This window comes from Embiotoca jacksoni, unplaced genomic scaffold, assembly GCF_022577435.1.
Source record: "Embiotoca jacksoni isolate LCO1_2020_lvr unplaced genomic scaffold, fEmbJac1.0.p SCAF_26, whole genome shotgun sequence".
Lineage (NCBI taxonomy): Eukaryota > Metazoa > Chordata > Actinopteri > Embiotocidae > Embiotoca > Embiotoca jacksoni.
Genome location: NW_027185377.1, coordinates 3,887,985 through 3,906,498, shown reverse-complemented (window position 1 = coordinate 3,906,498; position 18,514 = coordinate 3,887,985). Strand labels below are relative to the sequence as shown.

Here is an 18,514-nt window from a genome sequence, read left to right as displayed (position 1 = left end):
GGTTTTTATAATTTCTTTCTTTGCTTTCCTTCCATACATTCGTATCATTCGATATTTGTGCCAAAAAAATATCAATACCCCTTTCACCTGTGTAAATCCAGGCTTTATGTTTGGTCAACAAGCATGTCTTAATTATATAATTGCCAAAGCCTGCTCAGCCCCTTTCTGCTCTTCGGAGATGAAAAGAAGTCCAATTACCTCGAACTCAAAAAATATGGGATCAGTATCAGAGCAGAGAATTAAATCAATATTATGGTCCAATCTAAGGCAGTGCTCCAGTAACAAAGCAGAGAGTAATGGAAAAATCAAAGTGCTCAATGGTTGGACTCTCCAGCATTACTCATCTGGCCTCCTGAATGGAGTCTTATCTCGTCATGACAACAGCACAGCGAGAAAGTAATTGCCATGGCAACAGGTCACCTTGAGTTGAAGTAGTTTATCTTTACCTTAATTTGCTTCAGACGAGCGTTGCTCAAAATTTTACGCCATGTCATGAGTACCACTCGGTGAGGTCCACCAAACCCCGGCAGAAACCTTGTCAATCCAAAAAGTCTACAGAAAATCTGAAGTGAAATAACATCAGTGCCAGTTGGTGCAGTCTTTTTTTTCTGCGGCGTATTTGTGTCAGTCACCAGCTGACATGTGACCCAAACACCAGAAGGATATTCCTCCAGGATGCTGCAGCAGATGACTGACCTCCATATGACAAGATCAGAGGAGGCGGCTTTGATCAGCGACCAGATTGTCGTCTTCATCTGCTGTTCTGTCTTTTTCTTTCCCTTCTAACTCCTCTTTTTTCCATCCCCTTGCAGCCTTAAAAGAAAAGTTCAACATTTTGGGAGGTGCAGCACAGTCTGTATGGTACAAGTGAAACTGTAGCCAGCTGCCAGTTAGCTTAGCATAAAGAGGAAACGGTACGAAACAACTAGTATGACTTTGTCTAAAGCTGAGAAAATGCTTCGAACACAAAATCGAATCAATGTTTACATATTGCTGCCTTCAAATTCAACTTGTGCGCTCGTAGTCATGACGTGGAATTACGTGCGCACAGTATGGCGTTCAGGTGGTTGAGTCGTGTTGCCAGGTAACAGCAAAATGAACAGTGTCTAGAAGACATGGAGGCTAATAATTAAACAAGCTAACAGACCTATGATGTCATAATGACTGGAGGAAAACAATAAGACTGTTGGGACCACCAACATTTTCTTAGTTTTCCATCCAACAAAAAAATTAGTTCAGCTATTTCTGAAAACAACAGCAAACACGTCAATTTGAAAAATTTTAGCTTTCACAAAACGGCACTAATACCACAAGAAAATACTTTTTTTTTTTTTTTTTTTTAAAGACTCTTCTCATCAACATGCTAAACACTTCCCCCATTTGAATGCAGCAACAATCCAACACATAACCTCCCAAATGTTCTTTCTTCAGTTTTTGTTCAGCTAACCATCTGCTGGCTGTAGCTTCGTACTTAGCGTCCAGACATAAGAACGGTTCCAGTCTTCTCATCCAACTCTTGGCAAGATTAATCCTATTTCCCCAAAATGGTGGACTATTCCTTTAAGGTTTGCATTTCCCCATTAAAACACATTTTTTTGCTGCAAAGTACACCGATTTCAGAAAGATAACTCCACAAAGAAGACGCGCACATGCATGTTCATTCAAAAAGGCTCTTTAATCGGTCTAAGTGATTAATTACAGGGTGAGGGAGCCAGGTAATATAGATACTAGAATAGCTTTCAATTACCTCATTTAAATTTGATCATTAAACAGTTAGAGGAGATGGAAAAAAAAGCAAGATGATGAGGGAATATAAAAGAGTTGAAAAGAGGGAGTGATGAAAATCTTTATATAGGCCAACGTAAAGAGTTAATACATGAATAACAAATGTTCCAGTAAATCAGCAACAGTTTTACAAAAAGAAAAACTCAGAATGTGCCAGAGGTGTGTTTAGAAAAAGAGACTATAAATTTCTATCATATGCAGAATATATGAATATGACACTAATCATCCTCGAATAACACATATCTCTATATCGATATAGTACTTAGAATACAGAATTTATTTAATGTGAGGCCATGTGTGATGTTGTGCTGTACTGTAGCCTCACAGTGAGACCCAGTGAGGAACAAGAGTCCATGGTTTAAGACACCTAGTGCTGGTCAACGCTGTCCCAATACTGTCATCCTTTTGCAGATTGTGTTCATATGGACTGCTTTCGTAAAGACACCGCTTCCTCTTAATTCATCCCTAAATGAAGACATGAAGGGCTTAGCTCCAAAACATTATAAATATTTAAAGAAGTTACCTGAAATTCATTAACAGATGTCCCAAATGATTATTTCATTCTAGAAAACTGCTCCTCTTCTGTGTCCGGAGTCGGAAGTGTTTTAATATCGAATGTCTCATGTTGGAATTAAACTCTTCATGTCTGCGTTGTAGCCGTCTTCAAGTATCTTGCTACAGTGGCTGCTTTAGTTTTTGGTGGTTGTATATGAAAAGAAACAACCTCTTATTCCTCCACCGTTTCCCCCCAGCTGTAAACGGTTCATATACTAGACGACACCCACGACTGAATCCCAACCATCCACAATAGAATATACACAACACACGCACAGCATGAAAACTCTGGTTATAGTTTAACCATGCGCCAACACCATGGACTGTTGTAAATTTTAGTGCATGTTAAAGCACAGAAAACACACAAGCGTTGTTCATAGGAAAGCAGCAAGTGAGTTAAACTTGCCAACTCCAGCTTTCCACAGCTTTCTCAAGGTTAAATTGGTAACAGTGCAGTCTTCTTACAATAATGTTCATCACGTCGGTCCTTAAATTGGGAGACCCAAACTTATATTCTTTACCACACACTTTGATCACACAGAAAAATCAACAGTTACTTCAAATCATGACTTTACCCCTCTACATGAATCTAATCAATAAACTCCCACCACAGTGGTAATGTTTTAGAGTCTTGTCTTGTGTATCTCCACAATTTCCATCTCATGAGGTCCTTATGGTTTCTTGTCAGACTTCAGACTCTAGACTGGACACCCGTCGCCAGGGTCGAAGTACACAGGGGCTCCCCACAGGTTGTCCCCCTGGTCCTTGACCTACCAGAGCCTCTGATCCAGTCTGGGACCCCTGATAGATCCCGTAGGCACCATACACGCTGTCCTGGTACAGAAGAGCCCGCTGGCCCCCACATCGGCCACCACTGCAAGCCAACAGTTGGCACACTGGGTTGGGGCTCAGGTGACCGCTGGAAGCCTGGCTGTGGTGCTGCAAGTCTACTGGGCTGTGGTAAAGGGGTAGCCCAGGGTAAGAGTTCAGGTAGTGCGCGTACTGTCTGCTGAGCAAACTCGTGGCTCTCCGCACCATACCCCGCCCTAACCCAGTCCCATGTCGAACTGCTTCTCCATACGTTGGGAGGTGGGTGGAGTGGGAGTAGCGCAGCCTCTGGCCCTTACGCCCGATGGGCTTCCTCTGGTCCTCCCTTATGTGGAGGTAGGCCTGGTTCCTTGGGAGGCACAGGTTGTTTCGAAGATGGGCCGGGTTGTAGGCCTTGGCAGGTGTGGTCGGAGTAAGAATACATGGGAACAGGTCTGGCAAGGTTGAAGGTGATTGGCTGGACAGAGAAGACTGGGATTCATCAAACTGGTGGATCTGCTCGCTACCCCAAGTTGCTTTAAGAAAAGAGGGGCGGCGGTGCCTGCGTCTCCCTCTCACCACAAGGTCCTCCGGGGGCCAAGAGCTGTAGTTTTCTACTGGAGGACTCATCACCTCCCCTGAGTAAATGTTGTCAACACTCGGGGAGGAGATGTGGTTGTCTTGGAGGTGGTTGGCTTTGAGCTGACTCAGACACACAGGACTTTTGTCACTCTTTTCCAGGTCCCCGTATATTCTCCTTTCTATATCCCCATCATCACCCTGAAAACTCTTGGATCTCCTTTTCCTTCGCGAAAAGCCCTGGTTTTGGGGCGAGGAGACTGGGTGAGAGGCGTAGATGTCAGGCAGCTGGAGATCAGTGTAGGGGATAAAGGGCGAGTGAGGATGGGTGTCTACATAGAGTCTCCCCGTGGTCTGGTAGTGGTGTGGGTGCTGATGAGGCAGCGGCTCTCCAATAGCCAGGTGGGGACTGCTGAGGCTGGACACGGGAAGTGGTCTGTCATATAGACATGAAGTAGAGCGAGTCGGAAGTGTGTAGCGCAGTGGTGTTGGCCTGGTCACACTCCTCTGCTGTTTCAGAGATGTAACAGCAGTCAGAGGTGGGCTTAGAGAGCGCTGAGGAAGAGAGCAGTGATTCTCCGTAACATAGGCGAACCCTCCCGGTACAGCCTCTGTGATAACTTGTGGAACACGAACAGGCAAGCTGCCACCGTGACGGCTCAACTGCTCTATGGTCTTGGTAGCGTTGTCCAGGGAGCTCTCAACATTGGCGGTGGACACCAGGTCCTTGGCAGTGCGAAGCATCTTCAGCATGTTCACTTGAGCATAATTGGAGGTCAGGTCAGGTTTGGCCAAACCAGATGAGCGCCCAGGTTCCTCTACTCCATTGAAACAACTGTAAATACCCTGATAGAAGAAAAAGACGGACAAAGACAAAAAAAAAAGATAAGACAATGAGAAGTGAGACAAAAGACAGGAAAAGTTGAGTAGAAAGAAAATTAACCAATCATTTTTAATCAAATCAATGGATAGCCACAAATTGTTCGACCTTGAATTGCCCTAGTGGTCCTATGGGGACTATTTCACAGACGGGATTTCAGCCAATTTGTGCATCTCTAAGTAATGACTCACCTCTTAACTAATAAATCCCCATTGGCAGTCAAATAAAAAAAAACTGATTTCATTAATATCTCATTTTATCACTGAGGCAAGTCTTAGTCATAAATTCATTATGCATTCTCCCGGGACTCAAAGAAAAACTGTTTAAGCTGAGAGAATTGCCCCAATAAACACACACGGACACACATGCCTAAAGTCCCTGACAGAACAAACCGTCTCTAACTGCCTGGACAAACAAAGAGCCAAATCCCATGACTGCTCTCTGCTTACAGTTGGCTGAGAGCTCCTGAAAGAGCCAAATTTAATTTGGTCCTTGGGGCTGCCCCACACGGATTAATGATCAGATAGTCATTTAGCCGTTAATCTGATAAAACCCAGATTCAGGCACAATGGTATAATTACACAGTAGAGGGGACTGGAGTCCATAGACATTTCCCTGGCTTCAGCCTGCGCCTTTTGCGCTCAATAACCACATTCCTAAACAACAGCATCAACAAAATGGGTACTGATTTAGGCAAATTGCGAATGAACATTAGGCAATCAAAGTTGAATGCTGGGTAAGCACCAAAATTAGAGTTGCTTTTCTTCCTTTATGTCTATCTCCTCCCCTTTCATTCTTAATAAGAATGCTGTGCCATTTTAGCTAATATAATAACAAGGTCCCCCAATGATGCCATGTAATTACATGCAAATAGACATCCATTTGCATTCATTTATCATCCCATAAAAGCCACTTCATGTAAAACAGCATATTAAATGAAGAAAAAGCCAACCACCCAGTTAGAGTCAAAATAATAGACCAGCCAGTCTTTCAATCTCTTAAACAAGCTGTTATATAACTAATCCAATTACAGCTAGCCAATCAGTCACTAGTCAATGTGAAAAATCAGTGAAGCAGTTTCTCAACCCCACTTCTGTAAACCAATCAGCTATCAAACCAACCGAGGATGCACAAACAACTCAGGTCATTCCTAAAAACTGCTTAATGATTGATTTAAAAAAAATTAAAAAAAAAAGAGCAAAATCTCACCCTGCTAATGGCCAACAGGAAGTCGAGTTTGTGCGACTTGTGGAGGGAGTGTCGTAGTTTCCAGTAAAGCAGGTGTTCCCAGGCAAAGACCAGCAGGCTGAGACCCATAGCCACCAGAAGCATGTAGAAGACACCTGCCATGTTGTCGATGTCCAACTTGCTGCTCATCACCTCGTTCTTCTCGTTCTGGCAGATTCCTGACAACCAGACTGTCTCCAAGCGCTGGGTGTCTCCTGATGGGACGAAGGTTTACGAGAGGCGAGGGGACAAAAGAGAGAAATATGAGCAGAGATAGAGTGCGAGATGACTTGACAGAGCGAAAAAGATAATAACATACCAACTGGAGCACAACTATTTCCCTGATTGTCTTGGATATGCTATACAGTACAGTCATAGAGTCTTTGGACAGTGATTCATTTTATTTGTTGATCATGCACACAATTTTCCAACTACCCCCACAATAGTACGACAGTATGTCTCCAGAGCTGACTGCAGTTCACCTTAACTTCAATGCTTTTTTTTGTAAACATGGGAACTTGGACTAACTGGATCAACTTGTTTGATGACCCTGAGGCAAAACTTTGCTGTTGGGCCCCTGTTGCATCCTATTTTCTGTGAGTAAAGTACGCACAGCACTCTATAAATGCCTTTTTTTTAATATATATATACACTTATATATTTATATATATCTATATATATCTATATATATATATATATATATATATATATATATACATATATGGAGGTATTTTGACAAAACACACCTTTACTTATTGAAAAAAGTACCATGTAAGCTGAATCGAAACTTGGGAAGAAAAAAAAAAGGTGTTCAAGGTACATATTGATACAGAGTCTCACTACAAGACTGGGCCACAAAAATAATTCATGACATAGTTGATGTTATATCTTTGTAGTTAAATAATTGAAAATATTAGGGCACCTGACTGTCAGAGGCCTCGGGGCAGTTGTCTGTTTTCCTTGGTCCCTAATCCAGTTTTGGAGGTTAATCTGTTCTTGTCAAACATGTGTTCAGATGGACTGATTCAGCCTTTCAAATGAATCTTGCTGCTGGACCTTAGAAGATCTTGGGGTTTTTTTTGGTTTGTTTGTTTAGGATCCCTGTTCTGCTCCACTGTCCTAAAACCGGGGGACATTGTATAAAAGTTGTTAAAAGATACCCAATATGCGAGGCAGAAATTTGGATGAGTGTATATAAAATAAAACATCTGGAATATTCCAATTTGAGGCTGCTGCCATAAAAACGGTTATCATGAGGTGGAATATTTCACTCAGTGTAGATATCGCATAGCTTAAAGGAGAATAAGTGAAGTGGAAAAGGTGATTTTACGGGTATTATATAGTTATTATTCTGTTTCAAATCCAGCAGAACTTTGAGCCATAACTGTGAAAAATCTATTACTGTCCTCCCCATTTCTTGCTGCAATATATAAAGGGATATGACTATTTTGTATTCTTTATTCTTTGGTGGCGTGCATGCATTACACTCTGTTGATGAAGCACCTTTTTAAATGTGAAGAATTTACAGTCCTGAAACACATTTCCATTAGCTATCATTACCACATAAGCTGCTCCTATGGGCCTCTGAACAGGTGGCCACCTCTTGAGCTGAGCTCTCCCCAGCAGCCTCCAGGGAGCACGGCCCGTTTTATCACCCGGTTACCGTATGTTGACCATAAACACACTATTTATTATATCATCACGGAAAGCTCAGAGTGAAGGCGAGTCTATGTGTGGGATGCTCTTAAGCCCTCAGAGGAAGGAGGATATTAACTCCACACCGACGGCCATCATGTCGAGTGTGTTTGTGTGTACGTGTAGGTAAGAAGGGTGTGTGTGTGCGTGCGTGTGTGTGTGTGTGTGTCTGTGTATATAACAGAGATAATCATATCCCTAACACTCCCTGCTGTTCTGCAGGATATTAACTCTTCCCTGTAAGCCCACTTCCCTGCTGATACAGCACACTGAAGTGGCCTGGCGCCAGTTTCATGGTTCACATACAGTTTGCCAGTGAGACAGAAATAAACACAAACCGATAAAGCTGAGGAAAATGTGACAGTGTTTGCGCAGGTACGAGTTTGCGTTTGAATGCGTGTGAGGTTTGGATCTGTGCCCACCATCTCCAAGGAACTGCAGCAGCGCCAGGTCGATAGGTCGTTTCCAGCGGGAGTCTTTCTCCAAAGCAATGCCGTATCCCGTGGTGGCGAACACTTTCCCACTACCAATGGTCACCAGTTTGCAGCCCTCGTCTTTGCCGGCCATGTAGTTCAAAACGGCGGCGTCGTAGATGAAGGCATCCAGCTTCCTGCATGAAAATAGCTCATCTTCATCTGAGAGAAGTTTAAGAAGTTCTTACATAAACACACCTCATTTGTTAAAGTTGTAGTTATCTTTTGTCTCTCTCACGGTTAGTGGTTTTGTGTGTTTTAGCTCTTTAAATGCAATTGCTGTGCACTTTGTGTTGCTGCTGACCACATTGAAAAGCACACTGTATATGTTTTTGGACTTTTCCCACCATCCAGGCTTTAGTTCATTTCTGAAACTGTCAGCTCGCAGAGACTTGAAAGTTGCTTGAGATTGGATATTCATCACAGTGAACCTTTACTCAGGGTTTTAGAAATGTTTCACCAAAGTTGCAAAGTGGCGATGCTAGTTGTGGGCAGAGATTTTCTAGAGACTAAGTGATAATGTCAGCAGGCTATCACACTGACAATGGAAATGGGAATATTATATGTCATTCGTGTTGTAGGTATTTGGTCATAAACTGATTTGACTGGGGACCATGAATGTCTGAATGGCAAATTCAAAAGCAATCAGTCCAATAGCCATTGAGATATTTCAGTCTGGAACTGACTGACATTGCTATACTGAGAGCCATGCTGGTAACATGGCCAAAATTAAAGGTGAATAAATGTTCACCCTGATGTATTCACATTCCAGACATATTTCAGGTCGCTGGAAGTTCATTTTCCTTCCACAATGACAAAAAAAAAAAATCCCTACAAAAATATTAAGATCACACAGTGTGTACTTTATGAATAAAATGGTTCTTTAAGTGCTTTGTGAAGATGTTTGACAGCACTCTTCTTTACAAATTAAGCTGCACCAGACATTACTTTACATCTAAAAATACACCCATCACATTGGCCTAATTCAGAAATAGATGTAAAAAAACAACAACAAAGAACATCAGTTATCTGCTGTATCACCAAAATTGTGATTATTATTACTGTGGCATCTTGTGTCTAGCGTCATGATCAGTTAAATATAACTGCTTATTTAAATGTGCTATATAGTTAATATTTAAGCAAGACTGTACCCGGTTTTGAGGCTTTCTAGGGCTTCCTCCACCCCCTTCTGGTTGTATTTTACCATGTGCGTGTGCATGTCGGGGTAGTTGCTGCGGATGTTCCTCTCTGTGCTCCCATTTGGGACGGTCCCGAAGCGGAAAGGAGGGTAATGCTCCTGTGGTTTCTGGAACTGTAGGGAGAGAGAGGATGGAAGGAGAGGAGAGGGAAGGGGGAGGAAGAGACAAGATCGGAGAAATGAGGAATGGGAAACAATAGAGGGAAGTTAGAGAAGTTTGGTGAGAAGGAAGTAAGGAGAGAACAGAAGGAGAGGAGAGAGACTGAAGGGAGTTAGAGAAGAATATGGGGAGACGGGATGAAAGAGATGGGAGATGATGAGGGAAGAGGAGGAGACATGGAGACGGGAAGGCAGACAAAAAGAGGAAAAGGCCAAAGAGTGAGGGAAAATATTTTTAAAAAGTAGAGGGATATGGGAGGAGTGTAAGGAAAAGGAGGGCAGGAGGGAAAAAAGAGAAGAAGAGGGAGGATAGGCAGTATAAGTGAAGCGAGAGCAAGGAACAGAAGGGAAGTAAAAGAAAAGGAAAGTGGCAAGAGGAGAATCGTAAAGAGAAGATGAAAGAAAGAGTATTGAGCACAACAAGGCGGACAGGAGAAAGGTGGATGAGAAGAAAGAGAAGAGAAGGATGTTAAAAAAAAAAAAAGAAAAGGGGGGAATGAGACGAAACTAGGAGACAAAACGAAAGGAAATGGGAAAGAGGAGAAGAAGAAAGGAGAAGTGTAGAAGAGAGAGAAGGAGGTAAAAGGAGAGGAGACCGAAGCAGGAATAATTGTGAAAAGAGAAGAAAGAGGGCACCAGAATGAAGAAATGGGGTAGAGAGGAGTAAAGAGGATGAGGCACTACTCAGTTTAATGTAATCCATTTAAGAATCATTCCATGTCTTTTTTCAAAACTGATCTAATCAGCAGCTGAATTCAAAGCTGTATAAATGGACTGGAAGCTACTCGCTCACCTCAATTTGATTAAATCTGCTATCAAAGCAACATGCATGTGTTTGAATCATTTTCACTGTCCGCGGAAAATTCACATTAGACGAGGCGACTCGTACGACGCAGGGCCGAGCGCTCGGGCTCAATTAGACTGCAAACAGAAAAGATCTTTTCATCTCGGTTACAGCGTTGACCTTTTTGAGCTGAGCGCAAATGAATGAGCCAATCAAACCGTGAGCGTGGGAGTGGGTGTTTGTATGTGCGCTAATATATAACCGCTCTTCGGCTGCAACTGCAGTGGATTCAGTCGAGATGTCTTTTTTTTATAATCAGCTGTTTGAACAAAACAAACAAACAAAAAAAAAACACATCACAGAGGATTAGAAATTACAGGATAGGTTCATTTTTTAAAGTCAAACCTGATATAATGCTCACATGGCTGTACAAAGACAGGATTATTAGTTGCTATGATTATTGCTCTTGTCAATAGTGGCAAAGAAATTCCTTCTAAAAACAGTGACATAACTGCTTAATGAGAGAAGCGTAATAGAATGAAGTAATGCTGTGATTAATTGAAGTTAATATAAGGCTTCAGCAGTTTGAGTTAGATCAATTACGTGTCTATATTTCTTAGTTTTGGTACATATTGAGAGAAGGACAAAAAAATTGGGGTTTTTTTTTGTTTTGTTTTTTCAATAGTGTTTCTGACAATAAGAAAAATCAAGAATAATACCAGCCTTATCCTTTATACCTGAGAGATGTGCATGTTGCCGGCCTGCGACCTTAAACCCGACTAATCCTTCGTCATTTAGGACCTCCGAATTAAAGGGCAGCTGACGTTGGGTTGTGCAGGCTAATTTATATCAGTGCCTTCATGCTGTGGGATATAATGCATCTGCATAAAATTAATATAGTCGGTTAATACAGACGTAGATCAATGAGGTGGCTCTGCTGATCCCTGCCTGCCAGTTGTGGTCGCTGTTAGAGGAATAAAATGCTCTTTTGTAAAGCTCCTCTGAGGCCTGAGGTTTTGTGTGTGTGTGTGTGTGTGTGTGTGTGTGTGTGTGTGTGTGTGTGTGTGTGTGTGTGTGTGTGTGTTTTTTAAGTGGTAGGGGAAGTGCATGGGTGGTGTTCTCCTCTGTGGCTCGACTGTTTCTGTTTTAATCGTTTGACATTTGGTGATCTTGTTTTAACAGTGTGAGGGGAGACGAGAGATGGAGACAGCACAGGGGGAATATTGATGGACAGACCAAAATACTGACAGGACAAGTGGAGACTCAGACACCATCTGTATTGACAGACGGCAGTAATTGATTAGTCATTCATGCCACTGGGCTCCCCGCTGATAGGGAAAAGGACAGAGACATTCACAAGACAATCCTTTTACTTGACTCCATCTTGAAGGCTTTCTGCGAGTCCTTTTGTCTCTCCTTCCATTCATGGTTTATTAGTCAATGCGGAGTGATGAACAGTGGCAAGAGCTGGATTCAAACACAAAGGGACTCGGTTCGCTCCATATCTCCCTGCTCCACAAGCGCAGCCTGCTTTCAGTATGTCTGCGTGGACATGCTATAATTGTCCTGCCTCATCATCACTTCCGTGGTTATTATTCCAAGCGAAACTTTTTATTCTTACCTTCTTGTCGGAGAGGCCGGACACTGTGTCGATATATTGTTCCTGGATCATGAAAGCAGCCAGGTTGGCAGTGTAAGAAGCCAGAAAGATGACGGCAAAGAAGGCCCAGACCAGGACCATGATCTTACTGGTGGTTCCTTTGGGGTTCTCGATGGGTACAGAGTTGTTGAAGACAATTCCCCACAGCAGCCACACCGACTTCCCGATGGTGAACGTCGGACCGCCAGGGTCTGAGGAAACAGAGGGAGCAGATATTACTCTACTGTATTTAATCTTGACAAACAAAGTATGAATTCCTGTGGTTGCTCGATAGCTTTGTCAGTTCCATGCAAACACCTGATGTCATATTTCTTGGCCGGAGAATCTTATTTTTATAGACTCTGTTTGTTCTGCAAAAAGATGACGGTTGAAATAAGTAGAAATCTCAGAGGAAGATATCTCAAGACTTTGGGACGTGCATGTCAAGATACCACCTGGGTTCAGACGGGAAATGGGCTTTTTCTTTTTGCCAGCGACGAATTGACTGTCAGCACGATGATGTTGGTTTTTAGACATTTTCGGCGTGTTCTCTCATCAAGTAAAATATATCTACTGTTCACTACGTAAGTATTCATGAGCCATCTCGTGCCCTTCTGCAAACTTTCGAACAACAGAACAATTTCACTGCCTCGGCCCGTTTCCATCGCTCTCTGCCACCGTTGCTCATGTGCAGCAACGGAGGGTGCCACCGCCATCAATCACACTTCGATTAGCGCAGCGACGAATGCTAATTAAAACAGGAAAATGACCTTTCGGACCCGGAGACGAGGCACGCTCTGTCAGTGCTGCATTGTGGGATTGATTAGCCCTCTCCCCAAAATCTGGTCGAGGAACTCTCAAACGTCGCAGGACATTCAGACGCGGCTGGACGTAGCGGCGCGTAGGCAGGCTTACAGTAAAATACTTGGAAGGATGCAAATTCAGTAGCTTCGAGGTATCTTTGTGGATATTTTTAGAAGAGGTAAATATAAATGGCTAAATGTAATCCATTCAGTCATATTACACTTTGAAAACAGGAGAGTTTGCAAGTCTGTGAGATTAAAGGCATTCAAATCTGTGGGATAAATATGGACTTTACTGGCAGGTTTTTGGCGCCATGCCTTTGCTTTAATAATACTGTAGTAATTATTTACTTCTTCATCATCCGCTGTACGTGAGGGGGATCACTTCGACCACTGAAAGCCAAAGAAGGAAGTGTAAAAACTCACCTTTGGCGCTCACCAGACTGCGGTTATAGCCAACCGGGCTGCAGTATTCGAAAACAAACACCGTCACGGCCACCACGGTCAGGCACATCACAAACATCATGACCCAAACTGCTGGGCTGTAGGGCTCTGGATGAGGGAGGAGAAAGGGAAGGAACAAACGTTGATTGAACCAAGTCTCTTTTGTACTTCCTGCTTCTGAACCTCAGCCAGTGATGGGGGGAAGGGGGGTCACCATGTGTGGTTGGAGGATAGCAGACAGACAGAACGAAAGAACTGACTGATGTGAAAATGAAAAGAGGGGAAAAATAACACTGTTTAGGATTTTGTGCTGAATTTTGTTGTTTAGGGGTTTGGAGAAGGGATTTAGGTGTGTGCGTGGTGCATAAGGGGATTTAGTTGTAGGCTACAGTTATTGGTGGGATAAAAGCTTAATGGGAAGTTTCCCGAAGCGTCTGCAGAGACAGAACTCGTTTAAGTAGGCCATCCTGGAAGAAAGCGGCATCAACATTGCAAACGTGTGCATCGACACTGCGGGATAACAGATGCTGTGATGAGTTTGAACCAAAGGAATCAAATCAAACGGTTGTCGAGGACCTTTGTTGCGTTTCTCACCGAGAAAGGCAGACGGGGAAACGGTCCCGTTGCTGCGCGCCACCATGACGCTGATGCCGGTCTCCACAAACGGCACGGAGAAGTCGATGATTTCGGAGCGCTCCTCATTGATGGTGAGAGAGCCGATGGCCATGTCAGCTCGTCTATACACAACCTGAGAGAAGAAACGCAGAAACAGAGCGTGAAATAAACCAGCGAGACACCGAAAGCGGTCACAAATGTTTTCCTATTTATTCTGCTGGTTTTTTTTCAGTTCCTGATCTGATCTGACTGATCAAAAGAAAAAGAAAAAAACTTCCTTTGCTTAAGAGAGAGCAAATTCTGAATTTCATGAGCAAATCCCTTTTCAACAGCGAGGCCACCGGCAGCAAACATTTTGGGCTCTACAGTACGACACGACTCTAATAATGGCTGTTTGCAGAGATGAGTGAGAAATACTTGTCCCGTCATTATTTGAGCATCGAGGAAGACCGCATGCTGCATCTCAAGAGTGCTCATATCCACGGTAGCTTTACTGGAAAATACAGAGAAGTTTTTCTTTTATATAAATGTTGTACACAAATGTTGTACACAAACACACACACACAAACACAATTATCCAGCCACAGATTCAAAGCAGAGTGCCTTCAGGCTCAGAAACACAAGCAAGAAGGCTCTCTTGAGGAACACCTGTTCAGGGTGTTTCGCTTTCAGATGTGACTGTGTTTGATGTGGCTTGGCGTGTGTGCGTGTGTGCGTGTGTGCGTGTGTGCGTGTGCGTGTGCGTGTGTGTGTGTGTGTGTGCGGTGGTGGTGGTGGAGGTGGAGGGGAAGTGTGTTTGCTCCATATGTATATGCATGACCTCACCACTGACCTACATAAAAACCATCAAAGAAACTCTCTCGACCATGTAATGCCGTCACAATGTGCATCACTGCTAAAAACGGCACTGGTACTCAAGTACTGTCTTCACGTACAGCCATGAGCTCATTTCTCCTCCATTTATTTGGCAGAAGTTTTTATGATATCACTTTTTTTTCTTTTTTTTTAGTTTAGCAAAATTTAGGCTGATAAATGTGACCATTCAATGAAAACCTATTTTGAGTCAAAATTCTGACTTTACAGTCATGTTTCACCTCCACACTTCGACTAGTATAAATGTACAAAACTACCCCAAACTGGCTTTCGCATTTCATCCTTCTCCCTCTTTATGGGACTTCTACTGAAGAATCTGCTGTCAACTGTTTTGTTGTTTACCAAAGACTTGTGTGTCATCACTTATATTTACTTCATTCCTTAAAGTCATTTAAAATGTTGGAACTGAATATTGTTATATTGAAAATTGTTCAAAAGATAGTATTTAATATGAAAGGAGTTGCTTGTGGGTAAGAACCCACAGAGAATTACAACCCGGCTCTGTACTTCTTCTCAGCTCTATTTTACTGTCTTTTACAACATTGTTTTGGTTTAACTTTTGTTTCTGTCTCTTCTCTCTCGTCATCATATTTTTTACTTCCTATTGTTGTACTTTTTAGAGTCCAAATGTGTGCCATGATGCTAAATTCAGATTGTTCTTTTTTTCTCATGACCTCAACGAGATTATCATTATTACTGTATGCACCGTTACCTAAAACTATGGCTTAACATTTCGTGCTGTTTTTGTGTGTAATATTAACACGCTACACATGAAGAGCTTACCTTTAAAATAATTAGGGCGTGCTTTAGCCCGAGGCTACGTTTATTCGGTTAGATCTGAGGGTGAACATTTTAAAACACTTTGTTCTAAGAACTGTCTGTAAATTCAACAACCTGGCTGCTGCATTCAGGAATTTATTGTTCTTTTAAACAACGCAGCCGTGAGTCTCACCTCCCCAATCATTCCGTTCCAAGTCCCGCGGACCAGCTTGCCGTGTTTCCCGTTGGTGACCAGGTAAAGGTCGTAGGAGAACTTGATGGTCTTGGACAGCTTCTTGAGGATGTCTATGCAGAAGCCCTTGCAGCACAGTTTGGTGTAGGTCTCCGAGTGGCCGATAATACTGCGAGAAGGGTGACAAAAAGCACCGTCACGCGTATACCGTAAGTACAGTTTTGTTTCAACATGATCAAAGACTCTCCCTGCGAGCTGGGACAGTTGCTATCTTTAGCTTTCAGAGACTAAAGCTGCTGTTTTACTTTTTTTTTTTCAACGAGTGAGTGCTAAATAGTCGCCGGCTCTCACGCTGACAGCGGCCATCGTCTACGGCAGCAAAGTGAAGGGCAGGCGATTGTTGGTTCATTAGCTAAAATCAATGTCGGTTAACAAGGTGTCTCTCAGAGAGACGGAGCAGACACCCAAAAATGGCAAACACGCACAAATACACTTCCACACAGTGTGACGGAGCCCACAGTGAATGGCTGAGTGACTGTGATGGCCTCTAATCAAAGCACATTAAGGCGTGTGGGACACTCTCACTTCCTCTGTGTGGCCTTGCTACTTAATGGGGTGTAGAAGAAGAGAACAGAAGGACAGAAAGTTTAGAAAAAATACCAGAATAAAAAATAATGGCGAACCTCGACAAGCGACAGCGGACAGTGAACGTTAAAAGCGGACAGATTGGAAATGAAGCCGACACATTTCCTGTGGAAAAAAAAAACCCCGAAACAAAACCGTATTTTTTCACTTTTTCATCTATCTAGCTGCCAAAGTGGAGGCCTAAAATGTACAAAGGCTGAGTCACGCTGTGTGTGTGTGTGTGTGCGTGTGCGTGTGACTGACTGATAACCTCAGCATGTCAATGAGTCAGCATAAGAGCTGAGGAACGATAAAGCGAGCATGCGAGTGAATAAATGAGCAAAAGATTGAATGAAATAAAGTCAAGCGAGTAATTAACATTCGAGCTGATTATTTTCAAAATTGTAAGAGTTCATTTTAGAAACATTTTAAGTGCGTTTGGAGGGCTTGCTTCTTTCACGGGAGTCTAGCTCGGATAAACGCAGTGTTAATTAATTGCTGCAGAAGCCGGCCACCTGTCGTCATTATACACACTCCGCTAACAATTCACCAGCACGCACACACGCACACAAACAAACACGCCTGAAACTGGGCCATCTATCGCCCGCCTCACACACAAACACATGTGCATATACAGTAAAGTGTCCTCCGAGGATTAGCAGCAGTTGTGTTCTGCTGTGTGGACTCCACAAAATGCCCAGAAACTAGTGCAGCATGGAGGGAGGTGGGGAAGGGGGCGGGGGGAGAGGCGGGGAGGGGAAGAGGCAGTCGGACCAGAGAGAGGAAAATTTGGAGCTGAACGACAGACAGAAAACACACTGCGAACAACCAGACGAGCCCTGACGGGGCAGCGACTTCAGTTTGGAAGGAAAGGAGGGCAAGAACAAAGGAGGACAGATGGAGGAGGAAAGAGGAGGGTATTTGAAATAACCACCACTGTCAATCTTGTAGGAATGATGAGGAAAAACCCTGCAAGGTTAATGCCCGACAGTAATTGTACTACAGCGCATTCGTTGCGATTGTCAATTCAAAATATCAACATTTCCATCACCTCATCAAACTTTTAATCTGTCGAACGTCACCTGATTTAACGGATCACTTGTTTAGGTTCTTGATAGTCCAGAAAACCAACCTAACCAACAGTCCCAAAGCCAGAGGCACACTAAATGGCCTTAAGTATGTAGACACTCAAACATTGCACTGACATGACATTGTTCAGCATTTCATTCTAAAGTTGTGGCCATTTAATTTGCTGTTGTTTGAAAACCGGACTGAAGCTATAACTTTGAGATTCTTGTTGCACAAGTAAAACAACCTCATTTAAAATCCCTCTGATGTTTGTAACAACGCTTGAAACTAAAAATCCATCATTGGAACAGTCAGTCTCAACAGTATCATGAGCCAAATATATTATTAGAAGTTATTTAATAAATAATGCAACATTTTTTTTTTTTCCTGATTTAGCAGCCTTTTAACGATCACTATTTCTCCACAAGCTTGTTGGCTAAACATCACAGCATGAACTGTAATGGACGTAGTCTCTACATTTGAAAGTGTAGAAGTGCCTTAAAGTGTAATACCACTAAGGGCCACAAGGGGCCAAAAAAAGCCCAAAATATCCTCTGGCTCCAATAGATTCCCATTTAAAAGTGTCAACTCCTCTCATGAAATACAAAGTCGATACATGTCTTTTACCCAAAGTCTTTATGGTGTCATCAGAGGTATGTTCAGGGGCGTCTCAGGTTTGATTGATATATTTGGGGTGCCGTCAGGTTTTCGTTACAGGTGGATATATTTTAATAGTTCCCGCCTCTATCTCCACCTCACCCTCCACCCTTCGCCTGCAGCTCGATGTTATGAAAAGCACCACCCTTTCAAATTGAAGGGATTTTAATACCTTAAGTATGTGACGGATGAAATCCTGGCTGTCTGAGTCCCAGACTGTTTGTGGTGCCATGTAGTTCAAAAGTGCAAGTACTTTGCAATGACTGCTTATTTTGCTTACGATAAGTCTTCCAGCATTTATAAAAAAAAAAAAGTAAAAAAAAAAAAACATGGACATGTTAACAAGGTTAAAAACCTGATTATCATTTGGAGGGGGGCCTGTAATCAGGTAGACTCGGCTTTCTGCCAAAAGAAGCTATCAGCTGTCCGAAGAAAAGAGGTTTTTAATGAGCTAGACAAAAAAGTTTTAATCACACTAAACATCTGCTCAGCAGGGAAGCTGCTGCGACCACACAGCAAGATTAACTGGTTTATATAGCAGCAGTCCTCTTCTCCCCGTCTCGTCCTGCTACTTGTTTTTTTGGTCACCGTCCAAATGGGACACGCCAGCCGGAGAGAAATAGCCAAAGAGAAGCAGAAAGAGCGTACGATGGAACAACACCGTGCGATGCTATGACAGATGTCTCCATGTTGGACA

The 18,514-nt window shown here is 42.9% G+C and overlaps 1 protein-coding gene across 1 annotated transcript in view; it reads right to left on the bottom strand.

Annotated features, from left to right (window-relative positions):
* Positions 1-1,660: 1,660 nt before the first annotated feature.
* The window catches only part of LOC138204745 (glutamate receptor ionotropic, NMDA 2C-like), a 49,507-nt gene continuing 32,653 nt past the window's right edge, over positions 1,661-18,514 (bottom strand). Inside the window, exons 10-17 of the mRNA XM_069160198.1 lie at positions 15,469-15,637; positions 13,623-13,776; positions 13,011-13,136; positions 11,764-11,993; positions 9,153-9,313; positions 7,951-8,138; positions 5,816-6,048; positions 1,661-4,572 (exon numbers count right to left, since the gene is read on the bottom strand). Coding sequence (XP_069016299.1) covers positions 3,025-4,572; positions 5,816-6,048; positions 7,951-8,138; positions 9,153-9,313; positions 11,764-11,993; positions 13,011-13,136; positions 13,623-13,776; positions 15,469-15,637 — 2,809 coding nt within the window. The 3' untranslated portion in view covers positions 1,661-3,024. The remainder of the gene's footprint in view (positions 4,573-5,815; positions 6,049-7,950; positions 8,139-9,152; positions 9,314-11,763; positions 11,994-13,010; positions 13,137-13,622; positions 13,777-15,468; positions 15,638-18,514) is intronic.